Source organism: Pongo abelii, chromosome 21 (genome assembly GCF_028885655.2).
Source record: "Pongo abelii isolate AG06213 chromosome 21, NHGRI_mPonAbe1-v2.0_pri, whole genome shotgun sequence".
Taxonomy (NCBI): domain Eukaryota; kingdom Metazoa; phylum Chordata; class Mammalia; order Primates; family Hominidae; genus Pongo; species Pongo abelii.
The window spans coordinates 21,210,431-21,226,429 of record NC_072006.2 but is presented as its reverse complement, the minus strand read 5'-3'; the positions used below and the strand labels follow the sequence as shown (position 1 = coordinate 21,226,429).

The window sequence follows — 15,999 nt, the reverse complement described above, 5'->3', positions numbered from 1 at the left end:
GTTTGTCTCTCACATAGGATTCCAAGAGACTCCTGCTGGGTTCTGTATGTTGTCCCTCACAAAGGATTCCAGAGCACGGCTGCTGTTTTCTGAGTGTTTGTCCCTCACATAGGATTCCAGAACCCTTTTACGAATTCTCAATCTTTGTCGATCACACAGGATTCCAATACACTGCTGCTGGGTTCTGACTGCTTGTCCCACACATAGGATTTCAGAACACACTTACCAGGGTCTGAATGTTTTTCCCTCTGAAAGAATTCCAGAACGCAGTTACTGGGTTCTGTTTGTTTTTCTCTCACAAAGGATTCCACAGCACTGCTGCTGGTTTCTGAGTGTTTGTCCCTCACATAGGATTCCATAACACTTCTTTGAGTGTCTGAAAGTTTGTCCCTGAGATAGGATTCCAGAACACATTGGCTGGGTTCTGTGTGTTTGCCCATCACATTGGATTCCAGAACACTGCTATGAAGTTCTGAATCTTTGTCGCTCACACAGGATTCTAGAACACTGCTCCTGGGTTCTGAGTGCTTGTCCCTCACATAATATTCCAGAACACCGCTGCTGGTTTCTGAGTGTTTGTCCCTCACATAGGATTCCAGAACACTGCTACGAGGGTCTGAATGTCTGTCCATCACAATGGATTCCAGAATACTGATGCTGGATTCTGAGTGTCCCTCAACTAGGATTCCAGAACACTCCTTCGAGGATCTCAATGTTTGACCATCACAAAGGTGTCTAGAGCACTGCTTCTGGCTTCTTATTGCATGAAACTCACATAGAATTCCAGAAAACTGCTGCTGAGTTCTGTGGGTTTGTCCCTCGCATGGGATTCTAGAACACTGTTGCTGGGATCAGAGTGTTTGTCCCTCACATACAATTCCAGAACGCTGCTGTTTGTTTCTGAGTCTTTGTCCCTCACATATGATTCCAGAACACTGCTAGGAGGTTCTGAATGTTTGTCTCTCACATAGGATTCCAGAACACTGCTGCTGGATTCAGAGGGTTTGTCCCTCACATACGATTACAGAACACTGCTACGAGGATTTTAATGTTTGTCCCTCACAAAGGATTCTAGAACATTGCTGCTGGATTCTTAGTGATTGTCCTTCACATAGGGTTCCAGAAATCTGCTGCTGGGTTCTGTTTGTTTGTCCCTCACAGAGGAATCCAGAGCACTGCTGCTGGTTTCTGAGTGTTTGTCCCTCACATTGGATACCAGAACACTGCTATGGCGGTCTGAAAGTTTGTCTTTGACAAAGGATTCCAGAACACTGCTGCTGGGTTCTGAGTGTGTGTCCATCACGTAGGATTCCAGAACACTGCTTTGGGGGTCTGAATGTTTGTCCCTCACAAAGGATTCTAGAACACTACTGCTGGGTTCTGAGTGTTTGTCCCTCACATAGGATTCCAGAACACTGCTGCTGGGTTCTGAGTATTTGTCACTCACATAGGATTCCAGAGCACTTCTTCTGGGTTCTGTGTGTCTGTCTATCATGTAGGATACAAGAGTACTGCTCCTGGGTTTTGAGTGTTTGTCCCTCACATAAGATTCCAGAACAGTGATGCTGATTTCTGAGTATTTGTCCCTCTCATAGGAATCCAGAACACTGCCGCTGGGTTCTGAGTGTTTGTAATTCCAGAACACAGCTCTGAGGGTCTGAACGTTTGTCCCTCACAGAGCATTCCAGAACAGTGCTATGAGGGTGCGAATGCTTGTCCATCACATAGGATTCCAGAACACACCTGCAGCGTTCTGAGTGTTTGTCCCTCAAATAGGATTCCACAGCAATGCTCTGAGGATCTGAATGTTAGTCCCTCACAAAGGATTCCAGAACACTGCTGCTGAGATCTGAATGTTAGTCCCTCACTTAGGATTCCAGAACACTGCAGCTGGGTTCTGAGTGTTTGTCTCTCACCTAGGAGTCCAGAACACTGCTACGAGGGTTTAAATGTTAGTCCGTCACAAACGATTCCAGAACACTGCTGCTGGGTTCAGAGTGTTTGTCCCTCACATAGGATTCCAGAATACTGCTACTTTTTTCTGAGTATTTGTCCTTCACATAGCATTCCAGAGCACTGCTACGCAATTCTGAATGTTTCTCCCTCACATAGGATTCCAGAACACTGTTACTGGGTTCTGAGTGATTGTCCCTCATATACTGTTCCAGAACACTGCTGCAGGGTGCTCTTTCTCCCTTACATAGGATTCCAGAACACTGCTGCTGGGTATGAGTGTATGTCCTTCATATAGGATTCCAGAACACTGCTGTTGGGTTCTGAGTGTTTGCACCTCACATGGGATTCGAAAACACTGCTGCTGGGTTCTTAGTATTTATACTTCACATAAGATTCCAGAACACTGCTACGACGTTCTGAATGTTTGTCCCTCACAAAGGTTTCCAGATGACTGCTGCTGGGTTTTGAGTGTTTGACCCTCACGTAGGATTCAAGAACAACGCTGCTGGGTTCTGAGTGTTTTTCCCTCACATAAGATTCCAGAACACTGCTTTGAGGGTCTGAATGTTTTTCCCTCACAAAGGATTCCAGAACACTGCTGCCGGGTTCTGAGCGTTTGTCCCGCACATAGGATTCCAGAATAATTCAACGAAGGTTTGAATGTTTTTCACCTCACATGTGATTCCAGAACACTGCTAAGAGGGTGTGAATGTATTTCCCTCACAAAAGTTTCCAGAACACTGCTGCTGTGTTCTCAGTGTTTGTCCCTCATATAGGATTCCAGAACACTGCTATGAGTGTCTGAATGTTTTTCCCTCACAAAGGATTCAAGAACACTGCTTCTTGTTTCTGTTTGTTTGTCCCTCACAAAGGATTCCAGAGCACTGCTGCTGGATTCTTAAGGTTTGTCTCGCACATAAGATTCCAGAACACTTCTGTGAGTGTTGGAATATTTGCCCCTCAGATAGCATTCCAGTAAACAGTGACTCGTTTCTGAGTGTTTGTCCCCCACATAGGATTCCAGAACAATGGATTGTGAGAGTATTCTTAGAGTATTTCCCTCATATAGGATTCCAGAACAATGCTACGAGTGTCTGAATGTTTTTCCCTCACGTAGGATTCCAGAACATGGCTAAGAGGGTCTGAATGTTTTTCCCTCACAAAGTATTCCAGAACACTGTTGCTGGGTTCTGAAGGTTTGTCCCTCATACAGGATTCCAGAACACTGCTACGAGTGTCTGAATGTTTTTCCCTCTTAAAGGCTTCCAGAACACTGCTGCTTGCCTCTGAGTGTTTGTCCTTCACATTGGATTCCAGAACACTGCTGCTAGCTTCTGAGGGTTTGTCCCTCACATAAGATTCCAGAACAATGCTTCGAGGGTTTGAATGTTTGTTGCTCACAAAGGATCTAGAACACTGCTCCTGGGTTCTGAGGGTTTGTCACTCACATAGGTTTCCAGAACACTGCTGATGGGTTCTGAGTGTTTGTCCCTCACATAGGATTCCAGAGCACTGCTACGAGGGTCTGGATGTTTGTCCCTCACAAAGGATTACAGAACACTGCTGCTGGATTCTGAGTGTTTGTCCCTCACTTTGGATTCCAGAACACTGCTCCTAGGTTCTGAGGGTTTGTCTCTCACATAGGATTCCAAAACACTGCTACTGGGTTCTGAGTGTTTGTCCCTCACATAGGATTCCAAAACACTGCTACTGGGTTCTGAGTGTTTGTCCCTCATATAGCATTCCAGAACACTGCTAAGATTGTATAAATGTTTGTCCCTCACAAAGTATTCCAGAACACTGCTGCTGGGGTCTTATTGTTTGTCTCTCACATAGGATTCCAGAACACTGCTACAACTTTCTGAGTTTTTTTCCCTCACATAGGATTCCAGAACACCGCTACGAAGGTCTGAATGATTGTCCGTCAGATAGGATTCCAGAACACTGCTACGAGGGTCTGAATGTTTGTCCCTCACATAAGATTCTATATCATTTCTACGACTGTCTGAATGCTTGTCCCTCCCATAGGATTCCAGAGCACTGCTACTGGGTTCTGAGTGCTTGTCCTTCACATAGGATTCCAGAACACTGCTGCTGGGTTCTGAGTGTTTTTCCCTCACATAGGATTCCAAAACACTGCTGCGGGGTTCTGAGTGTTTGTCCCTCACGTAGGAATCCAGAACTCTGCTGCTGGATTCTGAGTGATTGTCCCTCACATAGGATTCCAGAACAGTGCCGCTAATTTCCTAGGTTTTTCCCTCACGTAGAATTCCAAAACACTGCTGCTGGGTTATGAGTGTTTGACCCTCACATAGGATTCCAGAACACGTCTACGAGGGTCTGAATGTTTGTCCCTCACATAGGATTCCAGAACAGTGCTATGAGGGTCTGAGTTCTTGTCCATCACATAGTATTCCAGAACACTGCTGCAGGGTTCTGAGTGTTTGTCCGTCACATAGGATACCAGAACAATGCTCCAAGGGTCTGAATGTTTTTCCCTCACAATGGATTCCAGAACACTGCGGCTGGGATCTGAGTGTTTGTCCATCATATAAAATTCCAGAACACTACAGCTGGGTTCTGAGACTTTGACTCTCACCTAGGATTCCAGAACACTAATATGAGGGTCTGAATGTTAGTCCCTCACTGTTGCTGGGTTCAGAGTGTTTGTCCCTCACATAGTATTCCAGAACACTGCTCCTGTTTTCTGAGTCTTTGTCCTTCACATAAGGTTCCAGAACACTGCTACGAGGGTCTGAAAGTTTGTCCCTCACATAGGATTCCAGAACACTGCTGCTGGGTTCTGAGTGATTGTCCCTCGCATAGGATTCCAGAACACTGCTGCTGGGTTCTGAGTGATTGTCCCTTGCATAGGATTCCAGAACACTGCTGCTGGTTTCTGAGTGATTGTCCCTCACATAGGATTCCAGAACACTGCTGCTGGGTTCTGAGTGATTGTCCCTCTCATATGATTCCAGAACACTGCTGCTGGGTTCTGACTGTTTGTCCCTTACATAAGATTCCAGAACACTGCTGCGGGATACTGAGTGTATGTCCTTCATATAGGATTACTGAACACTGCTGCTGGGTTCTGAGTGTTTGTCCCTCACATAGGTGTCCAGAACACTCATTCGAGTGCCTGAATCTTTGTCCTCAGATAGGATTCCAGAACACTGCTGCTAGGCTCTGAGGTCTTGTCCCTCACATAGGATTCCAGAACACTGCTGCTGGGTTCTGAGTGCTTGTCCCTCACATTGGATTCCAGAACACTGCTGCCGGGTTCTGAGTGTTTGTCCCTCACATAAGATACCTGAACACTGCTGCTCGGTTCTGACGGATTGCCCCTCACCTAGAATTCTATAATACTGCTGCTGGGTTCTGAGGGTTTGTACCTCACATAGGATTCCAGAACACTGCTATGAGGGTCTGAATGTTTGTCCCTCACAGAGCATTCGAGAACAGTGCTATGAGGGTGTGAATGCTTGTCCATCACATAGGATTCCAGAACACTGCTGCAGGGTTCTGAGTGTATGTCCGTCAAATAGGATTCCACAACAATGCTCTGAGGGTCTGAATGTTAGTCCCTCCCAAAGGATTCCAGAACACTGCTGCTGAGATCTGAGGGTTTGTCCCACACTTAGGATTCCAGAACACTGCAGCTGGGTTCTGAGTGTTTGTCTCTCACCTAGGATCCCTGAACACTGCTACCAGGGTCTGAATGTTAGTCCCTCACAAACGATTCCAGAACACTGCTGCTGGGTTCAGAGTGTTTGTCACTCACATAGGATTCCAGAACACTGCTACTGTTTTCTGGGAGTTTGTCCTTCACATAGGATTCCAATACACTGCTGCGAGGTTCTGAATGTTTGTCCCTCACATAGCATTCCAGAACACTGTTGTTGGGTTCTGAGTGATTGTCCCCCACATAGGATTCCAGAACACTGATGCTGGGTTCTGAGTGTTTGTCCCTTACATAGGATTCCAGAACACTGCTGCTGGGGACTGAGTGTATGTCCCTCATGTAGGATTCCAGAACACTGCTGCTAGGTTCTGATTGTTTGTCCCTCACGGGTTTCCATAACACTGCTGCTGGGTTCTGAGTTTTTGTCCCACATACGGGATTCGAAAACACTCTTCCTGGGTTCATACTGTTTGTCCCTCACATAAGATTCCAGAATATTCCTCTGACATTCTGAATGTTCGTCCCTCACAAAGGTTTCCAAATCACTGCTGCAGGGTTCTGAGTGTTTGTACCTCATATAAGATTCCAGAACAATGCTGCTGGGTTCTGAAGGTTTGTCCCTCACAATGGATTCTGAAACACTGCTGCTGGGTTCTGAGTGTTTTTCTCTCACATAGGATTCCAGATCACTGGTACAAAGTTCCGAATGTTTGTCGCTCTCATAGCATTCAAGAACACTGCTGCAGGGTTCAGAGTGTTTGTCCGTCACATTGGATTCGAGAACACTGCTGCTAGGTTCTGAGGGTTTGTCCCTCACAATGGATTCCGAAACACTCCTTCTGGGTTCTGAGTGTTTGTCCCTCACATAGGATTCCAGAACAATGTCACAGGATTCTGAGTGTATTTCCCTCATGTAGGATTCCAGAACAATGTTACGAGTGTCTGTTTTTCCCTCACATAGGATTCCAGAACACGGCTAAAAGGGTGTGAATGTTTTTCCCTCACATAGGATTCCAGAACAATGTTTTGAGGGTTTGAATGTTTGTTCCTCACAAAGGATTCTAGAACACTGCTCCTGGGTTCTGAGTGTTTGTCACTCACATAGGTTTCCAGAACACTGCTGCTGGTTTCTGAGTGTTTGTCCCTCACGTAGGATTCCACAGCACTGCTCCTAGGTTCTGAGTGTTTTTCCCTCACATAGGAATCCAGAACAGTGCTATAATTGTCTGAATGTTTGTCCCTCACAAAGTATTCCAGAACACGGCTGCTGGGGTCTGATTGTTTGTCTCTCACATAGGATTCCAGAACACTGCTACAGGGTTCTGAGTGTTTGTCCCTCACATAAGATTCCAGAAGAGTGCTACGAAAGTCTGAATGTTTGTCCATCAGATAGGATTCCAGAACACTGCTATGAGGGTCTGAATGTTTGTCCCTCACATAGGATTCTGTATCACTGCTACGAGTGTCTGAATGCTTGTCCATCACATAGAATTCCAGAACACTGCTACTGGGTTCTGAGTGTTTTTCCCTCACATAGGATTCCAAAACAGTGTTGCTGGTTTCTGAGTGTTTGTCCCTCACATAGGAATCCAGAACTCTGCTGTTGGGTTCTGAGTGTTTGTTCTTCACATAGGATTCCAGAACTCTGCTGCTGGGCTCTGAGAGTTTGTCACTCACATAGGTTTCCAGAACACTGCTGCTGGGATCTGAATGTTTGTCCCTCACATAGGATTCCAGAACACTGCTAAGAAATTCTGAATGTTTGTCGCTCACATAGCATTCCAGAACACTGCTGCTGGGTTCTGAGTGTTTGTCCCTCACATAGGATTCCAGAACAATGCTGCAGGTTTCTGAGTGTATTTCCCCCACATAGGATTCCAGAACACACCTTCGAGGGTCTGAATGTTGTCCCTCAGATAGTTTTCCAGTACACATTGGCTGGTCTCTGAGTGTTTGTCACTCTCATAGGATTCCAGAACACTGCTGCTGGGTTCTGAGTGTTTGTCCCTCACATAGGATTCCAGAACACTGCTCCTGGGTTCTGAGTGTTTGTCCCTCACATAGGATTCCAGAATGCTACGATTGGTTTCTGAGTGTTTGTCCCTCCCATAGGATTCCAGAACACTGCTGCTGGTTTCTGAGTGTTTCTCTATCACATAGCATTCCAGAACACTGCTAAGAGCGTCTGAATGTTTGTCCATCACAAATGATTCCAGACCACTGCTGCTGGGTTCACAGTGTGTGTCCCTCACATAGGATTCCATAACAATGCTTCAAGGGTTTGAATGCTTGTCCCTCATAAAGAGTTCTGGAACACTGCTGCTAGGTTCTGAGTGTTTGTCACTCACATAGGACTCCAGAACACTGCTGCTGGTTTCAGTGTTTGTCCCTCACATAGCAATCTAGAACACTGCTATGAGGTTCTGAATGTTTGTTCCTCACAAAGGATTCCAGAACACTGCTCCTGGGTTCTGAGTCTTTATCCCTCACATAGGATTCCAGAACTATGCTGCTGGGTTCTCTTTGTTTGTCCCTCACAAAGGAATCCAAAGCACTGCTGCTGGTTTCTGAGAGTTTGTCCCTCACATAGGATACCAGAACACTGCTATGACGGTCTGAATGTTTGTCCCTCACAAAGAATTCTAAAACACCGCTGCTGCGTTCTGAGTGTTTGTCACTCACATAGGATTCCTGGAAAATTCTTCTGGGTTCTGAGTGTTTGTCCATCTCATAGGATTCGAAAACACTGCTGCTGGGTTCAGAGTGTTGTCTCTCACATAGGATTGCAGAACACTGCTACGAGGTTATGAAAGTTTGTCCCTCACAAATGATCCCAGAACACTGCTGCTGGTTTGTGGGTGTTTGTCCCTCACACAGGATTCCAGAACACTTCTGCTGGGTTGTTAGTGTTTTTCACTCATAAAGGATACCAGAACACTGCGGCTGGGTTTTGTGCGTTTGTCCCTTACATAGGATTCCAGACCAGTTCTGCTGGGTTCTGAGTGTTTTTCTCTCATATAGGATACCAGAACACTGCTGCTGGGTTTTGAGTGTTTGTCCCTCACATAGCATTCCAGAACACTGCTGCTGGATTCTGAGTGTTAGACTCTCACATAAGATTCCAGAACACTGCTGCTAGGTTCTGAGGGTTTGTCCCTCTACATAGAATTCCAGAACACTCCTGCTGAGTTCTGAGGGTTTGTACCTCACATAGGATTCAGGAACACTGCTACAAGGTTCTGAATGTTTGTCCCTAACAGAGCATTCCAGAACAGTGCTATGAAGGTCTGAATGCTTGTCCCTCACAAAGGATTCCAGAGCACGGCTGCTGGTTTCTGAGTGTTTGTCACTCACATAGAAATCCAGAACACTTATATTAGTGTCTGAATGTTTGTCCCTCAGATAGGATACCGGAACAGAGTGGCTAGGTTCTGAGTGTTACGCCCCCACATAGGTTTTCATAACACTGCTGCTGGGTTCTGAGTGTTTCTCCCTCATATAGGATTGCAGAACATTAATGCAGGGTTCTGAGTGATTGTCCCTCACATAGGATTCCAGAACATTGCAGCTGGGTTCTGAGTGTTTATCAGTCACATAGGATTCCAGAACACTGCTGCTGAGTTCTGAGTGTTTGCCCCTCATTTAGGATTCGAGAACACTGCTACAAGGGCCTGAATGTTTGTCCATCACCAAGGATCCAGAACACTGCTGATGGGTTCTGAGTGTTTGTCCCTCACATAGGATTGTAGAACACTGCTTCGAGTGTCCGAATGTTTGTCCCTCACAAAGAATTCTAGAACCCTGCTGCTGGGTTCTCAGTGTTTGTCCCTCACATAGGATTCCAGAACACTGCTGCTGGGTTTTGAATGTTTGTCCCTCACATAGGATACCAGAACACTGCTACGACGGTCTGAAGGTTTGTCCATCACAAAAGATTCCAGAACACTGCTGCTGGGTTCTGAGTGTTTTTCCCTCACATAGGATACCAGAACAATGCTACGATTGTCTGAAGGTTTGTCCATCACAAAAGATTCCAGAACACTGCTGCTGGGTTCTGAGTGTTTGTCCCTCACATAGGATTCCAGAACACTGTTTCGAGGGTCCGAACGTTTGACCCTCACAAAGGATTCAAAAACAGTGCTGCTGGGTTCTGAGTGTTTGCCCCTCACATGGGATTCCAGAACACTGTTGCATGGTTCAGAGTGTTTGTACCTCACGTACGGTTCCAGAACACTGCTGCTGGGTTCTGAGAGTTTGTCCCTCACAAAGGATTCCAGAACACTGCTTCGAGGGTCTCAATGTTTGTCCCTCACAAAGGATCCCAGAACACTGCTGCTGGTTTCTGAGTGTTTGTCACTCACTTAGGATGCAGAACACTGCTACGAAGATCTGAATGTATTTTCCTCACAAAGGACTCCAGAACACCGCTGCTTGTTTCTGTATGTTTGTCCCTCACAGAGGATTCCAGAGCTCTGCTGCTGGTTTCTGAGTGTTTTTCCCTCACATAGGATTCCACAACATATCTATGAGTGTCTGAATATTTGTCCCTCAGATAGGATTCCAAAACATAGTGTATGGTTTCTGAGTGTTTGTCCCTCACATAGGATTCCAGAACACTGCTGCTGGGTCCTTAGTGTTTGTCTCTCACATAGGATTACAGAACACTGCTGTTCTGAGTGTTTGTCCCTCACATAGGATTCCAGAACACTGTTTCGAGCGTCTGAACGTTTGACCCTCACAAAGGATTCAAGAACAGTGCTTCTGGGTTCTGAGTGTTTGCCCCTCACATGGGATTCCAGAACACTGTTGCATGGTTCAGAGTGTTTGTACCTCACGTACGGTTCCAGAACACTGCTGCTGGGTTCTGAGAGTTTGTCCCTCACAAAGGATTCCAGAACACTGCTTCGAGGGTCTCAATGTTTGTCCCTCACAAAGGATCCCAGAACACTGCTGCTGGTTTCTGAGTGTTTGTCACTCACTTAGGATGCAGAACACTGCTACGAAGATCTGAATGTATTTTCCTCACAAAGGACTCCAGAACACCGCTGCTTGTTTCTGTATGTTTGTCCCTCACAGAGGATTCCAGAGCTCTGCTGCTGGTTTCTGAGTGTTTTTCCCTCACATAGGATTCCACAGCATATCTATGAGTGTCTGAATATTTGTCCCTCAGATAGGATTCCAAAACATAGTGTATGGTTTCTGAGTGTTTGTCCCTCACATAGGATTCCAGAACACTGCTGCTGGGTTCTTAGTGTTTGTCTCTCACATAGGATTCCAGAACACTGCTGCTGGGTTCTGAATGTTTGTCCCTCACATAGGATTCCAGAACACTGCTGCAGAGTTCTGAGTGTTTGTCCCTCACATAGGATTCCAGAACACTGCTACGAGGGTCTGAATGTTTGTCCATCACAAAGGATTACAGAGCACTGCTGCTGGGTTCTGAGTGTTTGTCTCTCACATAAGATTCCAGAACAATGCTTCGAGGTTCTCAATGTTTGTCCCTCACAATGGACTCTAGAGCACTGCTGCTGGATTCTTAGTGTTTGTCATCACATAGGATTCCAGAACACTTCTGCTGAGCTCTGAGAGTTTATCCCACTCGTACGATTCCAGAACACGCTAGGAGGTTCTGAATGTTTGCCCCTCACATAGGATTCCAAAACACGGCTGCTGGGTTCTGTATATTTGTCCCTCACAAAGGATTCCTGAACACTGCTGGCGGTTTCTCAGTTTTTATCTGACAAATAGGATTCCAAAACACTTCTACGAGTGTCTGAATGTTTGTCCCTCATAGGATTCCAGAACACAGTAGCTGGGTTCTGAGTGTTTTCCCTCACTTAGTATTCCAGAACACTGCTGCTGGGTTCTGAGTGTTTGTGCCTCACATAGCATTCTGGAACCCTGCTCCTGGGTTCGGAGTGTTTGTCCGTCACATACGATTAAAGAACACTTCTACGAGGTTCTGAATGTTTTTGCCTCACATGAGATTTCAGAACACAGCTGCTGGCTTCTGAGCGTTTGTCCCTCACATAGGAATCCAGAACACTGCTGCTGGGTTCTGAGAGTTTTTCCCTCACATAGTATCCCAGAACACTGCTCTTGGGTTCTGAAGGTTTCTCCATCACATAGGAGTCCAGAACACTGCTGCTGGGTTCTGAGAGTTTTTCCCTCACATAGGATTCCAGAACACTGCTACGAGGGTCTGAATGATTTTCTCTCACAAAGGATTCCAGAAAACTGCTGCTGGATTCTGTTAGTTTATCCCTCACAGAGGTTTCCAGAGCACCGCTGCTGGTTTCTAAGTGTTTGTCCCTCACATTGGATTCCAGAACAGAACACAGTGGCTGGGATTTGAGTGTTTGTCCCTCACATAGGATTACAGAACACTGCTACTGGGTTCTGAGTGTTTGTCCCTCACATTGGATTCCAGATCACTGCTGCTGGGTTCTGAGTGTTTTTCCCTCACATAGGATTCCAGAACACTGCTGCTGGATTCTGAGTGTTTGTCCCTTACATAGGATTCCAGAAGAATGCTACAGGGTTCTGAGTGTTTGTCCCTCACTTAGGATTCCAGAACACTGCTATGAGGGTGTGAATGTTTGTCCCTCAGGTAGGATTCCAGAACACTGCTGCTGGGTTCTGGGTGTTTGTCACTTACATAATATTCCAGAACACTGCTTCTGGGTTAAGAGCATTTGTCCCTCACATAGGATTCCAGGTCACTGCTACAAGGATCTGAATGTCTGTCCCTCACAAAGGATTCCAGAACACTGCTGCTGGGTTCTGAGTGTTTGTCCCTCACAAAGGATTCTAGAACACTGCTGCTGGGTTCTGAGTGTTTGTCCCTCACTTAGGATTCCAAAACACTGCTGCTGTGTTCTAAGTGTTTGTCACTCACATGGGATTCCAGAACACTGCTGCTGTGTTCTGAGTGTTTGTCCCTCACGTAGGATTCCATAACACTGCTGCTGGGTTCTGAGCGTTTGTCCCTCACATTGGATTCCAGGACACTGCTGATGGGTTCTGAGTGTTTGTCCCTCATGTAGGATTCCAGAACACTGCTGCTGAGTTCTCAGTGTTTGTCCCTTACATAGGAATCCAGAACACTGCTAAGAAGGTCTGAATGTTTGTTCATCACAAAGGATTCCAGAAAACTGCTGCTGGGTACTGAATGCTTTTCCCTCACGTAGGATTCCAGACCACTGCTACGATGTTCTGTATGTTTGTCCCTCACAAACGATTCCAGAACACTGCTGCTGGGTTCAGGGTGTCTCTCCCTCACATAGGATTTCAGACCAATGCTGCTGGGCTCTGAGAGTTTGTCCCTCACATAGGATTCCAGAACAATGTTGCTGCGTTCTGAGTGTTTGTCCCTCATATAGGATTCTAGGACAATTCTAGTGGTGTCTGAATGTCCCTCAGATTGGATTTCAGCACACAGTGGCTTTGTTCTGAATGTTTGACCCTCACTTTGGATTCCGGAACGCTGCTACTGGGTTCTACTTGTTTGTCCCTCACATAGGATTCCAGAACCCTGCTGCTTGTTTTGGTACCAGAGGGTGTTATTTTCTCATCTTGCTGGTATCTATCTAGGTTTTCTCAAACTTTTTGGAGAGTATCTTTTATGACTCCAGACTGATTGGCATAGAAGGAACAACTATCTCGCAGAGTGGCACATAATCCTCCTTGGGAAAGAAATAGCAGATCTAAGCCTCGGCGGTTTCGAAGAGCTACTTCACGTAGAGACTCTACTTGGGTATGTGGTATTTTTATGGCTGATTGGAGACTGCTTAAATCAGCATCTACTTGTTGAGATAGGGACATTAGCCCAGTTTCTCCCTGAAACAGGGCAGCCATGCCAATGGCTGCTGATCCAGCTATGCTAAGGCCAGCCAGAAGGGGTACGAAGAGTGGGGCTGCTTGGCAAAACTTGGAATGTAATTCAGGGGAAGCGATGAGAAGTTGTCCTTCTGGCCCACTATACATGTAGACCTGGGGGAGCACATGAACCAACATACACAGGAGAGGTCCTGATTCAGTTCTATTGATGCAGCATGTGAGACCTGAAGTGCAGGCTAACCAGGTATTGTTAAGTGCCTGGTAGGAGACTGAGGCACTTAAGGAAGTAAGTAGAGACTGATTACAGGTGGCCTGAAAGGGAGAAGCAGATAAGTTATATCTGGTGCTAATTAAACAAGAAGCATTTCCAGACACATCTCCTAATGTGAGGGCATGGGGGCATATATGACAAGAAAGAGAGCCAATTTTTAAGTGTGGCTTCTACTCCTAATCCAACATAATATGGGCGGTTGGACTTTAGGGATAACCAACAATCTTGGGCTAGTTTAGGCTAGGTGAGTTTGAGGAGGTGATGTACCCCACCTAGAAAGGACATCAGGCAGGGTTGGAGGTGCAATCATTGCAGCTGAGGTTTGGGAATGAGGAATGGCAGCAGGACAGTTAAATCAGCCCTGCCTGGGCGTTTTGGGAACACAGGGTCACCTACATCAGTTAAAGGCTCGATTGGCTTAGGAGGGCTCCATGAGACTAGGATTTTCTTTTGGATGCTGAACATAGTTCCAACATCAAATCCCAGGATATAAAGCCTTAATCCTCATGACAAGCCATAATACAATTGAGCTAAATTAGGGTTATGGACGGTTATAGTGAGAGGATTGCAATTTTTTCTAGTACACAGCTTAGGTCGGGAAGCGCGAGCTATGGAAAGGGTTGAAGATCAGGTTGATCCCCTAGAGTAGGTGGCCAAAGTTACACATGTCCAGTCAGGGCAGAAAAACTGGTAAGAATCTCAACAACTAGAGTCAGGGTGATTTCCAGGACAGAGGCAAAAGTCAACATTCTGAAGTCCTTTTTCTGCACCTTTGGAGTTTCCACATCCATTCTGGCTTCCAGTGTCCAAATCCCGCAGCAACGTTGATGTTCCCCACTCTTATGACCAGCAGGTTGCGTTGTTCTTCGTGGGTATGGGCAGGCTCTGGGAACAAAGCACATAAATCAAAAACTTCTTTGGAGGTTCCTGCCTTCCAAGTAGTGTTTGCAAACACACGTCCTGTCGTGAAAGAAGTGAGGAGGAAAGAGTAGGATGGAGTAGAGGACATACTAGGCAGAAACAGACAGTAAAGGTAAATAAGAAGAATTAATCTGATGGCTTCACCTGACTTAGGCGCAGTTTTAAGAGGCCTGGCCCAGGCTTGGGGATCCATTTTTTTTTGGGGCTCTGTTGGCCTTTTTGATGTGAGAGTGATGAATCCAAGCTGGAATGCCATCCACTTTCAGAGCCGTCCACTTTCAGACGGTATGAGGTCCTTTCGAGGCAGGAGTGAGTCCTTCTTTCTGAAACCTTTTAACGTACACCAGGTCACCCAGCTGGAAAGAGTGGCAGGGCCCCATCTGGTCAGGAACTGGATTGGGGTGAGCTCCCCAGACAAGTGGCTGGATAATGTCTTGTACCTTTTGGAGAGACTGACCACCAGCCATACACTGGAGAGCTGGTTGGTTAGCTAAGTCCTGAGGGTGGGGGACGTTGAAATGGCTCCTTAGAAGCTGGGCCAGTTTTACTCCTCCTACTTGGGTGGTAGAATGCAGACGACTGATTAAAGTTTTCTGAGGGCTTGGGGCATGAAGATTCTGGAATCAGGAAGAATCCATCAACCTTCCTGATTTTTACTGGCCTGAAGATCCAAAGCCTGTCTTTCTTCCTCTGTGGAGTATTCGGGATGATCTAATAAGTCAGGTTGAGGAAAGGACACTGCAGGTAGCAGGGTCAGAGGCACGACTGGAAGCCAAGCTGCCTCCCGAGCTGCAGAGTCTGCTCTTTGGTTACTACGAACAACGGCCATCTCCTCTCTTTGATGTCCTTTGTAGTGAATTACAGCCACCTGCTGAGGGAGCCAAACAGCTTCAAGCAGGGCTAAAATTTCTTCTTTGTTCTTGATAGTCTTTCCTGCTGAGGTGAGTAGCCCACGCTCTTGGTAGATGGTTCTGTGCACATGCACAGTAGCAAAAGCATACCTGCTGTCAGTGTAAACGTTAATACGTTTGTCCTTACCCCATCAGATGGCCTGAGTGAGGGCAACCAACTCAGCCCTCTGTGCCGAGGTACCTGCTGGTAGTGCCTGGGCCCACAGTATATCTGTCTCCATAGTGATGGCTGCAGCAGCCTTTCGAACTCCCTGCTCAAGGAAGCTGCTACTGTCTGTAAACACAGTGGCATCTGCCTCCTTTAAAGGCACAACTTGGAGATCACGTCAGGCCGTTTCTGTAGTCTAACAGCTCCTGGCAGTCATGGACAGGTGCGGTGAAGTCTGGATCTGGGATAAAAGTAGCTGGATTTAAACACC

At 46.4% G+C, this 15,999-nt stretch overlaps 1 protein-coding gene across 15 annotated transcripts in view; it reads right to left on the bottom strand.

Moving 5' to 3' along the window:
• Positions 1-15,999, bottom strand: part of LOC112130364 (uncharacterized) — a 152,751-nt gene that overhangs the window by 54,243 nt on the left and 82,509 nt on the right. For 9 of the 15 annotated variants that reach the window (XM_054541675.2, XM_063720702.1, XM_054541676.2 and 6 more), the window contains one exon: positions 1-15,999. This exon is cut by the window's left edge and continues 54,243 nt beyond it. In XM_054541675.2, the coding sequence (XP_054397650.1) occupies positions 6,548-7,573 (1,026 nt within the window). In that variant the 5' untranslated portion in view covers positions 7,574-15,999 and the 3' untranslated portion in view covers positions 1-6,547. The other 6 variants (XM_063720701.1, XM_063720704.1, XM_063720700.1 and 3 more) reach the window with 1 other exon arrangement.